General features: G+C 45.1%; 1 protein-coding gene across 1 annotated transcript; it reads right to left on the reverse strand.

Annotated features, from left to right (window-relative positions):
- Positions 1-848: 848 nt before the first annotated feature.
- Positions 849-2,949, reverse strand: LOC147866923 (uncharacterized). The gene is made up of 4 exons (XM_087339682.1): positions 2,750-2,949; positions 2,395-2,626; positions 1,308-1,385; positions 849-1,236 (listed from the first exon to the last, which is right to left on the reverse strand). The coding sequence occupies exons 1-4, from the start codon at positions 2,835-2,837 to the stop codon at positions 1,167-1,169; spliced, it is 468 nt and encodes a 155-aa protein (XP_087195808.1). The 5' UTR covers positions 2,838-2,949; the 3' UTR covers positions 849-1,166.
- Between the last annotated feature and the right edge of the window lie 11,819 nt (positions 2,950-14,768).

Consider the following 14,768-nt stretch of genomic DNA (forward strand, 5'->3'; position numbering starts at 1 on the left):
GGATACCAAAGGTTTGTCAGTCTAAAAGGCACTCATGCATTCAAGACAGTTATTACTTTCTTAAGGCTATAAATTTGGAAAGCTATCTAAATCCTAATTTTCCGGAAATTGCCACATTGTCTAGAATGTCTATGAAGGCAATGTAGCAATATATTTTTCATATTAATAAACTAGTGCTGGTAAGCCCAAATATCGCAATTGCATTGGCACGAAAGTAGCTGTACGGCAAAGTTTCCACTGAGCCAAATTTGGTGGGAACCACAACCGAAATAAATGTATTATTCGTTTAATTTCTGTGAGATGTTCTACCCCTTGCATATGTCTATATCATAGACATTACAGCAAATTTGTCTTTCCTCTAGAGTCCTAGGTCAACAGTTTATGGTTAAGGTGCAAAATTTAGATCAATGTGTTTAAAAAACAGAATGTCCTGATGGTTTGAATTTCAGCCATTCCTGCTTAATGCTTCCCGAAGACAAAGAGTGTATATCTTGAGAAGCGAAAACAAGCTCCTGTGTGCAGCTAAAATTAATTAGGAATACTTGCACAATCCAAATGACAAAACACTTCCACGAGTTTCATAATTTACAAACTTGGACTATGATTGAAACAATGGTTATATTTCACTAACGAGGCAGTATGCGTAATCATATTTTAATGGAGTCAATTAAGAAGCTAAATATGTGACCATCAACTCTACTTCTGTACAAGTCATAACCTGGGTGTCAAATGAATTTTCAGTCTTTTGGGAGGAGATTATGAAACGACAAAGGGCAAAGCAATGACTTTGACCTCTTTGTTTAATTAATAATGAAATAGAGCAAATGTAAACATCGTGGGCAGCTCACACCGAAAAACAGAGAACTCTGAATAAAAGGGCTCTTGCAGTAACTCATCTAGCTCCCTATGTAGAACACTGATCTCTTAGAGCAGGGAAAAGACATAGATACATATTAAGCTGGTAGCTCCTACATAGTCCATGATTTACAGATGCATTTATTTCCAAGATGGAGATTACCCTTAAGTTATTTATCAAGATGGAACATACAAAGTGCTCATTTCCCATTCATTGTAGAGCAAGTTTTACATGCACCCTAATCATAGCTCTGGCCCTCCATCATACCTATGGAAAGAATCGTGCTGGCCACACCTCGTTTCTACGGGCACTATCTTGAAGTTGACTCGACAACAGCATAGCATTCCAAACAGAATGCTCTATCATATCGTTCCTGGAAGCTGAAAGGAAGAGTTGTATGACTTAGAATAAAGAGCAGACATGCATCAATCAAACTTTTGCAACATCTTACTCTAGTATAGAACACACTGAGCAGAAGTCCTCATCACATCTTGCACACTGCCTGCAACACATTGAACATGCCTTCCTCCTATTTATCAATACAGAAGTAAACTCCATTAGAGCATGTGGCATGCATCCATGATTACTTATGTGTTTATGCATGTGTTCTCTGCTATTACCTTTAACGATCTTAATCTCATAACATGATTAGAAACAAATCCACGAAGCAAGCTAAGGAGTAACAAATGGACCACCATAAAATGGATGAGAAAGATAATGAATTGGCTAATTTTTCAAGTAAAGACGCCTAAGTAGAATTTTAAAAAAAGGAATCAGATTTAAAAACGTCTAAGATATAGAGTGCTAGATGTGAATCATCTTCATTCTAATTTAGGATAAATTGCTTACAACATTACATCAAACACTCAAGCAAGTCACTAGAACAACATTGCTTCTATTGAATTGAGCACTCCATGCTAATGGAACAGACATCAGTTTTACTTAGAACAAAGAGAGGTATCAGGAAACTAAACCCTGCTTCCTCAAACTAATGCCATGTGCTTGAGGTATCAGGAATGCAACAATTTCACTTTATTATATTGGTTTGGCACTCTGGAAACTGAAATTCACAGTGGAGTGAAAATGCATTTCCTCAAACAATAGAAACTTAGTAGCACTTCTGTGAAGATTTTGGTAAAAAATCACGGATCATACTTATCATAAATCTGTTCACTCTATCTCATTGAAACACAAAAGTTATGTCTGATGTTAAGATAACAACCTTTCACACATACTAAAGAGGCATATATATGTTTGGAAACATACAGGGTACATTTACTCTAGTAAGTTATGTATGACATGAAGAAAACCAAGTTTCGTTGAACTTTAGAAAAGAATTTCTACAACCAAGTTTCGTTTCCAACCAATTGCTGGAGGCTAAAGTCACTTCTGTCATATATGAAGGCAATGTTTTCATATTTTTTCTTAGCACATATGGCATGTTCAAGAATACATGTGCTTAAAATATTCCAAACGTGAAAGACTGCAAATAACGCGTAAAACGTGTCTTAGAAGTATGAGAGAGATACAGCCATCACCTGCAATGAAAGCACATGAGGTTGGACGGTACCGTTCCAGATGTGGAGGTGTTGGAAGCAGCTAGATCCACTGATACTATCTTTCCACTAAAGTTTGAGATGAAGAATGTCCGATTGGTGGAAGAAAGAGGCATATCTTGCCTTGCACACGAACAGCATGTGGCTTCCGATTCTAAACACTTTCCTCCTACTGCTGCTTTGTTCACTGAACGCATATTTCGGATTGTAGACTCTGTTGTAATAAAAATAATAAAAATTCCCAAGGAGAGCATTCGTTTCCAGGGACATCATCATTTAAAGAGATCGACTCAGAGTTAAAATAAGAGTTATCAGGGAAACATAACGAGAACCTTACCGTAAAGAGAGAATGCATCGTCTTTCATCAATTTGAGATCTTCCGTTCTTTCTGAGAACGCAGCCGCCGTCCTTTTGAAACCCAGCATATTCACCTGAGAGAGCAGCCAAGTTGCAGACTGTATGAGTTCCCGCCAAATAATAATGCTCGATTTCGCAGAAACAGACAGACAGAGAGAGAGAGAGAGAGAGAGAGAGAGAGAGAGAGAGACAGAGAATGTGACCAAGAAGATGAATACATATTTAGAGAAAGTGAGTTCACACTGGTGCTTTTGAAAACTAACGTAACTAGCTTTTTCCTATTTCGATTTGGGGTGGTCAGTATATGTACATAATACATAATTGTATGCGTCCTATGTTGTTAGTAGGTTACCAAGCTACTAACATCGGTACTTACCATGCACCTGATTTCGTTTTGGGTTCCGATAAGTACAATTTGCATGGAGAAATCTTCGCATCTAACCTTTGTGTGGCAATCATTCTGTCGAGACATCCACATAAGCAACTCATGTAGTTCCTTTGTGAAGGCAACGTAGTGTTTGCCATTTGAAGCATCGTGAGGAGTGGGGGCCCTTCATCTACATTAGCAACACAAATATCAAGTAGTACGCTATCGTTGACAATGGTTGTATGATGAAGAGTTGATGTGCATCGTGGAGTTCCCCTTCGTCTCTCACCATTGTTTGTAGCAAACATGGAGGTTGACACCATTCCTCCTTGGGATCCATGTTCAGTCTAGGGTTCACATCGTAGACAGTGGTTGTACAATAAAGAGTTGATTTGCATCGTACAGTTCCCCTTCATCTCACACCATTGTTTGTAGCAAATATGGACACTGACACCGTACCTCATCAGGATCCATGTTTAGCCTAAGGTTCCGCCCAATCCTAGGCTCCATGTTTAGTCTAGGGTTCACACTAATTTCACCTTCCCCTTTGTGTCCAATCCACTATACACACTAAAATACTTTGGAGGGAGCGGACTTTATGTTCCTAAAACACCCCTCACATTCAACAAAAAACTATAAATTCCTAGAATCAAAACCCCTCTCCATATGCCAAACTAAAATACCTACATACACAAACAAGATCTAGGGTTTTGTGTTAATTGTCTTCATCGCGTTGACAAAGTCGGGTATTCATTCATCACTTTGGTTCGTCCCCACAAGAAAGCAAGCAACTTCTACTTTATTATCCATAGTTGCTTGTCAAGAAGACCTAGGGTTAGTTTTCCAATATGATTCAAGCTACAATTTCAAACAAGAGTTTTTCTTCATGAAGCAGTGTCACGTAAACACGTGTGCATATGCTACTGAACCGAGAAAGGTGTGAAGTTATCGAAGCGGTACTTAAAGCCTTTGTGAAACTCTTATCGTGGATGTTCTTGTTAATCCCCCCCTATTGTGTAATTCAAAAGGCACCATGGAAACTAACATGCACATGCACAAATGAAGATGACCTCCATCCGAACGGTGCTGAGCATAGCGGCAAGCATGGACCTCGAGGTAGAACAGATGGACGTGAAGACGGCATTCCTTCACGGTGACCTCGAAGAAGAGATCTACATGCAGCAACCGGAAGGATTCGAGAAGAAAGGGAAGGAGCACCTGGTATGCCGGTTAAAGAAGAGCCTTTACGGACTGAAGCAGGCTCCCCGGCAATGGTACCGGAAGTTCGACTCCTTCATGACCGACGAAGGGTACCTCAAAACGCAGTCCGACCACTGCGTGTTTGTGAAGAAGTACGAAGGAGGAGACTTTCTAATACTCCTCCTGTATGTGGACGACATGTTGATCGTCGGACGAGACCAGGTCAAGATACGGATGCTGAAGAAGGCTCTTCACCGAACCTTCTCAATGAAGGACCTGGTTCCGGCGAGGCAAATACTAGGGATGCACATCATCCGGGACCGGAAGAAGAAGCAGTTGTGGCTGTCACAGGAGAAGTACGTGACGAAGGTGCTTCACCGGTTCAACATGTCGGAAGCAAGACCGGTCGGATCGACCCTCCCGGCAAACTGCAAGCTGTTCAGCAAGCAAAGCCCCAAGACAAAGGCTGAGAAGGAGGACATGTTGAAAGTACCATATGCCTCTGCCGTCGGGAGCTTGATGTACGCGATGGTGTGTACCCGACCGGACATAGGATATGCAGTCGGAGTGGTGAGCCGGTACATGAGCAATCCCGGCAAAGAGCATTGGAACGCGGCCAAGTGGATACTCCGATACCTGAAGGGCACGGCAAACGTGTGCCTCCGATTCGGCTCCGGTAAGCCCGAACTTGACGGTTTTACCGATTCGGATATGTCGGCTGATGCAGATACCAGTCGGTCCACATCCGGGTATGTGATGACCTATGCAGGGGGAGCCGTTTCGTGGCAGTCGAGGCTGCAGAAGACGGTTGCGTTGTCAACCACGGAGGCGGAGTACATGGCAGCTGTTGAAGCCGGCAAGGAAGTAATATGGATGAAGGACTTCATAAGAGAGCTCGGGATCCGGCAGGAGGAGTACCGACTCTACTGCAATAGTCAGAGTGCAATCCACCTTGCGAAGAACGCGGCCTATCACTCCCGGACGAAGCACATCCAGCGAAGATATCACTGGATCCGGGAAAGGATAGAAGACAAGGAGTTCGTGCTGACAAAGATCCACACGGACGAGAACGGGTCGGATATGCTGACCAAGGTCCTCACACCCGACAAGCTGGAAGCATGCCGGAAGAGGATCGGATTGGAAAGACATCCCATGCCGAAGTGAAGGGGGAGTTTGTTGGGATTACGATCCCTTCGGATGGGATGGTCGGATGTCGGAGATGAATGCCGACGAGCCCGGTTTCGGTTTCGGAACCGGATGATGAAGACCCCGGCTTCGGAGCCGGATGACGAATGTACCCGGAGAGAGATCCGGATGCGGGGACATATCCGTGAATATGTTTGCTAAGGGCCCTTGAGGCTATAGTTGTAAATAGCCCCAAAGTCATATATGTATAAATATGACTTAGGGCAAACAGTTTTATTGCTGCTGATCATTTTTCTGTTTTTCCACTCAAGAGGAGTGAAGAGGGAGCAACCGTGAGAGAGAGAGAGAGAGATAGAGCGTGAGAGAGGAAGAGGACGACGCCTCTGTGTATTTCCGCCGCCTGTGGCGAGGACAGCGAGCTCAAGGTCGTCGCCTTGCAGCTCGCCATTGTATACTTCTCTTTGTATAGTGTTGGTTTGGAGTCTTGTACTCCCGTGGTTTTTCCCGTCTAGGGTTTTCCACGTTAATCCCTGTGTATTCGTGTGTTTCTCTCTGTGGTTCCTATTTTCTGCTGCATTGATTCGCGCTTACTCGGTTGTGGCCGAGTGGTGAAGGTGAATCGAAGCGTCGATTCCCAACAAACTGGTATCAGAGCGAGCTGCTGCAGAAAATGGAAGGCGGCGGCAGCGGGCAGCCGGGGATGATGGTGGTGAATGCGCAGAATTACGCCGACTGGAAGATCAAGATGGAGGATCTTCTGATTGTTCGGGACCTGTACGAACCGATTGACAGGTCGGAAATACCGAAGGGGGTACTTGAGTCGGAATGGAGGCTTCTGAACCGGAAAGCCGTTGCAACCATTCAGCAATACGTCGATGTGAGCGTTCTACAACATGTGGCGAACGACATCAACGCATATGAGATGTGGCGGAAGCTGTCGGGCCTCTACGAGAGGAAGAATGCGTTGAACCGGACCTCCCTGATGAGGAAGATAGTGAACCTCAAGTACCGGGACGGCGAGAGTATGGTGGAACACGTAAGCACGTTCATGGGATTCGTGAACCAGCTTGCAGCGATCAAGTTCCCGCTGGAGGATGCAATGCAAGCCATCATTCTGATGTGTACATTGCCGGAAAGCTGGGAGAACTTGGTGGTGACTCTCAGCACCTCCTGCACCGAAGATAACTTGTCCTTACAAATGGTAAAGACAAGTATTTTGAACGAAGAAGCGCGTCGGAGAGATAAAGAACCGGCCTCCGACTCGAAGGCGCTGCTTACCGAATCGGATCGGGGAAGACAATGGAACCGGAGTCCGCAAAGACGGGAGAAGTCGGGGACCTGGTCGCAGTCAAGAGGAAGGCCCACATGCTTCCACTGTGGGAAGCCGGGGCACTTCCGAAAGAATTGTCGGCATTACCGAAAAGACAACGGAGCCGACGACACCGATTCGAAGAAGTCATCGGAGAGAAACGGTGCATACCGGGGAGCCACGGACCGGAGAGGTTCGGATCGGCGAGGGCAGGACCGGAAAGGAACAACGGCACTCGCGGCAAGTGAGGAAGAAATCATGCTCATCACCGAAGAAGGTGAACTAAACATTGCCGGCGATGAGACGACCTGGGTGGTCGATTCCGGAGCATCGTTCCACCTGACCCCGGAGAGAAGATACTTCTCATCCTACACAGCCGGTGAGCATGGCTGTGTTCGGATGGGAAATGAAGGTACGTGCCGGATTGCCGGCATAGGAGACGTGTGGTTGACAACCCCGACCAGATGCAAAATGCTGCTGAAGGATGTCCGACACGTTCCGGAGGTTCGATTGAACCTGATTTCGGCCGGGAGGCTAGACGATGAAGGCTACACAGGTAGCATCCGGAACGGCGTAATGAAGTTCAGCAAGGGGAGCCTGATAGTGGCTCGGGCCCGGAAAGTCAACACACTGTACCTTATGAATGCCCGGTTGTGTCCGGAAGAGTTGAACGTGGCAGCCGACACTGCCGGTGAGCTGTGGCACAAGAGACTGTGCCACATGAGTGAGAAGGGGATGAAGAGGCTTGCAGAAGACAACCTCATTCCAGTGAAGCATGTGCACCTGGAGAAGTGCACCGATTGCCTGGCCGGTAAGCAGAACCGAGCCTCCTTCCACTCAAGGCCACCGACGAGACGTAGTGCACCATTGGAGTTGGTGCACACTGATGTGTGTCAAGTGGAAACGAAGTCACATGGCGGAGCCCAGTACTTCGTGACATTCATTGATGACCACAGCCGGAAGCTGTGGACGGCACCGTTGAAGACAAAGGACCAAGTGTTGACCGTCTTCAAAGAACTCCACGCAAGAGTGGAAAGGGAATCCGGCAAGAAGCTGAAAGCGATACGAGCGGATAACGGAGGGGAATACCGGGGGCAGTTCCAGGAGTACTGTCGCTCGAAGGGAATCCGGCTCGAGTTTACTGTGCCGAAGACGCCGGAACTGAACGGGCTGGCCGAGAGGATGAACCGGACCATAATGGAGAGGGTCCGGAGTATGCTGGCGCATGCGAAATTACCCAAGGGGTTTTGGGCTGAGGCAATGTCGACGGCGACATACGTGATAAACAGATCACCCTCAGTACCTTTGGACGGAGACACGCCGCAAAAAACTGTGGACCGGTAAGGAAGTGTCCTACCGGCATCTGAAGGTGTTCGGGTGTCTCGCATACGTGCATGTGGCAAAGGACCGGAGAGGAAAGCTAGATCCAAAGACCCGGCCATGCATATTCCTCGGTTACGGCGACGACGAGTTCGGCTACCGAGTATGGGACCCGGTCGACAAGAAGATATTCCGGAGTCGTGATATCATCTTCATGGAGAACAAGACACTCGCCGACTGGGAGTCGGAGAAGAAGATGAAGAGCTCCAAGTCGACCGGTGAGGATCAACTCTACGAGGAGTAGTCCCGACCGGCAAGGAACTGGTTAGCACTCGAGGATCCGGCCGAAGACGGTGAAGAAACAGAACCGGCCGAAGAAGATGAAAATGATACCGGAACCGGCCCCGATCCCGAAATGGATTCGGATGAAGAAGAATCGGAAGAACCGGTTACCGAAGCTCCGGAACGGAGATATCCTCTAAGAGAGAGAAGGGCCCCCCAGAGATTTCCGGAACCAGAGCACGTGCTGCTAACCGACGAGGGGGAGCCGGAGAGCTTTGAAGAAGCAAAGCATGACACCCAGAGCCGCAGGTGGTTGAGTGCCATGCAGGACGAGATGGATTCCCTGCATGAGAACCACACATATGAACTTGTGGAGTTGCCGAAAGGAAAGCGGGCACTTCGAAACAAGTGGGTGTTCAAGCTGAAACCGGGAGATGCCGGAAACCCCCCGAGATACAAAGCCAGGATCGTGGTGAAGGGGTTTCACCAGAAGAAGGGCGTCGACTTCGACGAGATATTTGCCCCGGTAGTGAAGATGACCTCCATCCGAACGGTGCTGAGCATAGCGGCAAGCATGGACCTCGAGGTAGAACAGATGGACGTGAAGACGGCATTCCTTCACGGTGACCTCGAAGAAGAGATCTACATGCAGCAACCGGAAGGATTCGAGAAGAAAGGGAAGGAGCACCTGGTATGCCGGTTAAAGAAGAGCCTTTACGGACTGAAGCAGGCTCCCCGGCAATGGTACCGGAAGTTCGACTCCTTCATGACCGACGAAGGGTACCTCAAAACGCAGTCCGACCACTGCGTGTTTGTGAAGAAGTACGAAGGAGGAGACTTTCTAATACTCCTCCTGTATGTGGACGACATGTTGATCGTCGGACGAGACCAGGTCAAGATACGGATGCTGAAGAAGGCTCTTCACCGAACCTTCTCAATGAAGGACCTGGTTCCGGCGAGGCAAATACTAGGGATGCACATCATCCGGGACCGGAAGAAGAAGCAGTTGTGGCTGTCACAGGAGAAGTACGTGACGAAGGTGCTTCACCGGTTCAACATGTCGGAAGCAAGACCGGTCGGATCGACCCTCCCGGCAAACTGCAAGCTGTTCAGCAAGCAAAGCCCCAAGACAAAGGCTGAGAAGGAGGACATGTTGAAAGTACCATATGCCTCTGCCGTCGGGAGCTTGATGTACGCGATGGTGTGTACCCGACCGGACATAGGATATGCAGTCGGAGTGGTGAGCCGGTACATGAGCAATCCCGGCAAAGAGCATTGGAACGCGGCCAAGTGGATACTCCGATACCTGAAGGGCACGGCAAACGTGTGCCTCCGATTCGGCTCCGGTAAGCCCGAACTTGACGGTTTTACCGATTCGGATATGTCGGCTGATGCAGATACCAGTCGGTCCACATCCGGGTATGTGATGACCTATGCAGGGGGAGCCGTTTCGTGGCAGTCGAGGCTGCAGAAGACGGTTGCGTTGTCAACCACGGAGGCGGAGTACATGGCAGCTGTTGAAGCCGGCAAGGAAGTAATATGGATGAAGGACTTCATAAGAGAGCTCGGGATCCGGCAGGAGGAGTACCGACTCTACTGCAATAGTCAGAGTGCAATCCACCTTGCGAAGAACGCGGCCTATCACTCCCGGACGAAGCACATCCAGCGAAGATATCACTGGATCCGGGAAAGGATAGAAGACAAGGAGTTCGTGCTGACAAAGATCCACACGGACGAGAACGGGTCGGATATGCTGACCAAGGTCCTCACACCCGACAAGCTGGAAGCATGCCGGAAGAGGATCGGATTGGAAAGACATCCCATGCCGAAGTGAAGGGGGAGTTTGTTGGGATTACGATCCCTTCGGATGGGATGGTCGGATGTCGGAGATGAATGCCGACGAGCCCGGTTTCGGTTTCGGAACCGGATGATGAAGACCCCGGCTTCGGAGCCGGATGACGAATGTACCCGGAGAGAGATCCGGATGCGGGGACATATCCGTGAATATGTTTGCTAAGGGCCCTTGAGGCTATAGTTGTAAATAGCCCCAAAGTCATATATGTATAAATATGACTTAGGGCAAACAGTTTTATTGCTGCTGATCATTTTTCTGTTTTTCCACTCAAGAGGAGTGAAGAGGGAGCAACCGTGAGAGAGAGAGAGAGATAGAGCGTGAGAGAGGAAGAGGACGACGCCTCTGTGTATTTCCGCCGCCTGTGGCGAGGACAGCGAGCTCAAGGTCGTCGCCTTGCAGCTCGCCATTGTATACTTCTCTTTGTATAGTGTTGGTTTGGAGTCTTGTACTCCCGTGGTTTTTCCCGTCTAGGGTTTTCCACGTTAATCCCTGTGTATTCGTGTGTTTCTCTCTGTGGTTCCTATTTTCTGCTGCATTGATTCGCGCTTACTCGGTTGTGGCCGAGTGGTGAAGGTGAATCGAAGCGTCGATTCCCAACATTTTCCAATATGATTCAAGCTACAATTTCAAACAAGAGTTTTTCTTCATGAAGCAGTGTCACGTAAACACGTGTGCATATGCTACTGAACCGAGAAAGGTGTGAAGTTATCGAAGCGGTACTTAAAGCCTTTGTGAAACTCTTATCGTGGATGTTCTTGTTAATCCCCCCCTATTGTGTAATTCAAAAGGCACCATGGAAACTAACATGCACATGCACAAATGAATGCGCATGTAGGCAATCGAATGGGCGTGCAGGCAAACGAGCTAGGTGCTCATGGAGACTAATTGTCACTTCACTACAACACAAAGGGGTGTTAGTGTAGCCCTCGCCCTTTTTGCTAAACTATGTCGTTAAGTGACATACCTAGAAACACATCAATGTGTGATGTGTTTATTTATTTTAAAATATAAGAAAACGGGGATTCTGAATTCCTCATTTTTCCATCATAAGACAAGCTCCCGCCATTGACAAGGAGCAGCGCAACAAGTCGACGTCGGGCAAAGTATATGGTAGAAATTAAATGAACAATACTTTTATCTCACCAAAATTGGCCTAGTGAACACTTGAGCTTACCAACACCCAACTTGAAACTTTTGTAAAATAGTTTTTATTTAAGCGTGTCTAATGTTGTTTGTGAATGCCCAACTTGACCACACTACTTGCAAGATATAACAAATGAGGGACATTTCTCTCATTGAAATACTCATTGCTCTTTGTAATACTTATCCTACTCTGAAACATTAGTCTTTAGTGTAATGTCTATAATATACTCAATGCTTATTTCCAAAACAATGCACTCTTGCACTAACAAATCTAAATCAAGAAAATTATATTGGGAACATTCACTTTCTCCCAAGTTGCATCACTTACAATTTGAGACAATCATTTAATTTTGAATTCTTAGATTTGTGTAGATCTTAAATGTTACTAAGGCATCGAGAATAAATTTTTCATGAATCAACATATTTTTTATGGCTACCTCCTCTTCCTCTTTAACGTCACTAATAAGAGTTCATGACTATAAAGAGGGGGCATCCCAAGTGTAGGGGTTGTTTTGAGCTTTTGCTTCAACGAGTCAATATGTTAGCAATGATGTTGAATGATACTCACCCAATAGTGTTGCTCATCCTCTACCCATCATAGAAAGAGACACCATTACCCTCCATTGCAAATCTTAGTTTTTTTGAGAGGGCATCCCCAAACTCTATTGATCGATATATCTTTTGGTCGATCTTGCAACTTTTGCTTACCCAACAACATTATTGACAAGGATGAGATTCCAACAACATGGGCAATTCTCCATGAGCTACAATGCACATTGCAATTCATAACTACCAAGGGTCAAACTCCCTAAATAGTCACAAATATGCATCTTCAATGAAGTCGCTCAATGTGAAGAAACCTCAATTGAAGAATGTTTAACCAACTTAGCCTAGAATACATCGTCTAGGCCCACATATTTGTGAATATATCAGCCCATTTTCTTTAGTTGTCAACTACCTTTGAATTCCTTGTAAAGCTACAGACTCCCAAACTCATTCAAGAGAGACTCCCCTCCTCGATGTGTTTGAAAGCATCACTTCACACCTAATTCCTTGTTGAGCACGAACCAACTCTCGAGGATACTTTGTTCTCTCAATTTCCTATATCGATCCTCATAATTGAACATGTCTCGCAATCTTGATGAGGTCTATGGAGCCTTTGGTATAGCGTTGGGTACATTAGGTGACCCAAGTCAGCGTGGTTGTTCACTCGTGAGTCACGAGTAGTAAGTTCAAAAGTTACTCTATCTTCCTTTCAAAAAGAATTTCAATACCAAGAAAAGAAAAAATACTCTAAAGACTTCTAACATTGCTCTATCTTCAATTGAGTGCATGAAAGCCATCATGGCAAACCCCATTCTATTTAGCCTCATGGTCTCTTGCTCTATCTTCAAATCAGTGTGTAAAAGGTTCAAATCAGTGTGTAAAAGGTTCAAGGCAAACCCCATTCTAGAAACTTTAGCCTCATGATTCCTTGCTTTACAGCTCCAAATACATAGAGTAACTATTGTGGTAATTATGAATCAGTTTACTAAGATGGCTCTCATTTGATTCCTTGCTCTAAAGCCATCTCAAGGCATAGAAGCAACAAATCTAATAATACTGATTGAGATTCAGTCACACCAACTCCTGGATAACATTGTTTTGAATTGTGGCCCCAAATCATCTAACATTTGTTGGACCAATTCCAACTTCTTGAGACCTCAACGAGTTTGCCATTAGTCGATCTCCCGCAAGTTAATGACGACCTAAATACCACATTTGTGACATCATTCACTAAGGATATCGTCAACTTTTGCCCCTTCTCTCTACCCAACAACCAAATGAGAAATTTGCATTCGTCTAATAAGGTAATCAACCCCATTATGTGTTATCCCTCTAACCAAGCCATCAAGTCTTGGAGGCACTTAGTCATTAGTCATGAAACAAAGTTGCGCATTTGCATTCTTCATATCAACTCAATCATCCTTCACTACTTATAATGGGGCAAATTCCTTTATGTTAGATTTATCATCATTATCAATCATTATCCACGTGTACAAACAATTAAAACATTTGCACCACCCCACACATATGCCTTAACTCTCTTCTACAGATGTTAAATAACATTTGACCATAGTACAAAATCTAAATTTTAAGCTTGAAAAATAAAGTACGTAGGCTGACTAAAATTTATTAGTCATACTAGGTTTTGTGGGGGTTAGACATGCTTATTCCAGTGTACATCTCTAGTTCATGATAACAGGATTCCACCCAAAGAGATTGCATTGCTTTTTGTTCACAAAGCTAAAGGCACACCCTAATATCATAATAAAACAACCGGTTGATTCCCAGACGTTAACAAATCTTTACAGAAAAGGATTACTCATCAGTCACAAGAAATGGCATTAATGGCGGAATGGCTTGCCTGGTAATATGAAGGATGCAGCAACCAAGAGAACTCCATAAATCAACATGCAGAATCTATCAGTTTATTATGACTTTATTTGACAATACTAGAAGAAGAGGAATTTTTTGGAACAGCCCACACGAATGACAGTCCACTCATTGGTAAGGGGATGAATGTCCCCAATTTTATAACTCCTCTTAATATGATTTAATGTGTATCTCGTTTCTCTTTCTTAAACTACAACCTAATTCTAGTTTAAGGCTTCAATGATCTCAGATGCTACATCTTTTGGTGACTTGACAACATGCAAATTAACAACTAACCTTCTCCCTGCATAGTAGTCAATCACTTGAGAAAATACAATACCATAAATCTACCAAGTTGAATCGCTCTCTCTCTCTCAAAAAAATTTGTTTCATAGTTCCCTTTCGTCTAAAACTTTACAAGAAAAGATTCTCAATAAAGTATAAAAACAATGCATCTTATATGATATACATATTTATTTATGTTGGGAATTCGGTCCCTCCGGATCGGACGAACCGAAGGAAGGAACTAGACCAGACCAGAAGGTATCCGGATGGATCTGGGGTGAACCGGATCCAGGGACATATCTACAAATATGTTTCTGGTGTGCTTGTAAAGACTATATTTGTAAATAGTCTTAAAGTCATATAAGTATAAATATGACTTAGGGCAATCACTTTAGTTGTGTGGTTGTTGTTGTTGTTGTGGTTGTTGTTGTTGTTAGTTGTTAGTTGTATCATAGTTGTACAGAGAGAGAGAGAGAGAGAGAGAGAGAGAAGAGAAGCCGCCAATTGACGAAGACACAAAGCTCAAGGTTGTTGCCTCTGAGTCTCCTATTGTACCACCTTTCTCATATAGTGATAGTTGGAGTCTGTGGGCTCCTGTGGTTATTCCCTATTAGGTTTTTCCACGTAATCATCCTATGTCGTCTCTTCTCTGTAAGTGTACGAACCTCCATTTCTGT

Source organism: Azolla caroliniana, unplaced genomic scaffold (genome assembly GCF_043228905.1).
Source record: "Azolla caroliniana isolate FFs.n. ecotype wild unplaced genomic scaffold, voAzoCaro1.0.p SCAF_2, whole genome shotgun sequence".
NCBI classification, from domain to species: Eukaryota; Viridiplantae; Streptophyta; class Polypodiopsida; order Salviniales; family Salviniaceae; genus Azolla; species Azolla caroliniana.

What these genes read in the sequence shown, in the direction of transcription:
- LOC147866923 (XM_087339682.1), bottom strand. Translation starts at nt 2,837, where the DNA reads ATGCTGGGTTTCAAAAGGACGGCGGCTGCGTTCTCAGAAAGAACGGAA. An exon ending in CTCATGTGCTTTCATTGCAG is followed by an intron (nt 1,386 to 2,394) that starts GTGATGGCTGTA and finishes ATTGATAAATAG; the next exon opens with GAGGAAGGCATGTTCAATGT. An exon ending in TCAGTGTGTTCTATACTAGA is followed by an intron (nt 1,237 to 1,307) that starts GTAAGATGTTGC and finishes TCTTCCTTTCAG; the next exon opens with CTTCCAGGAACGATATGATA.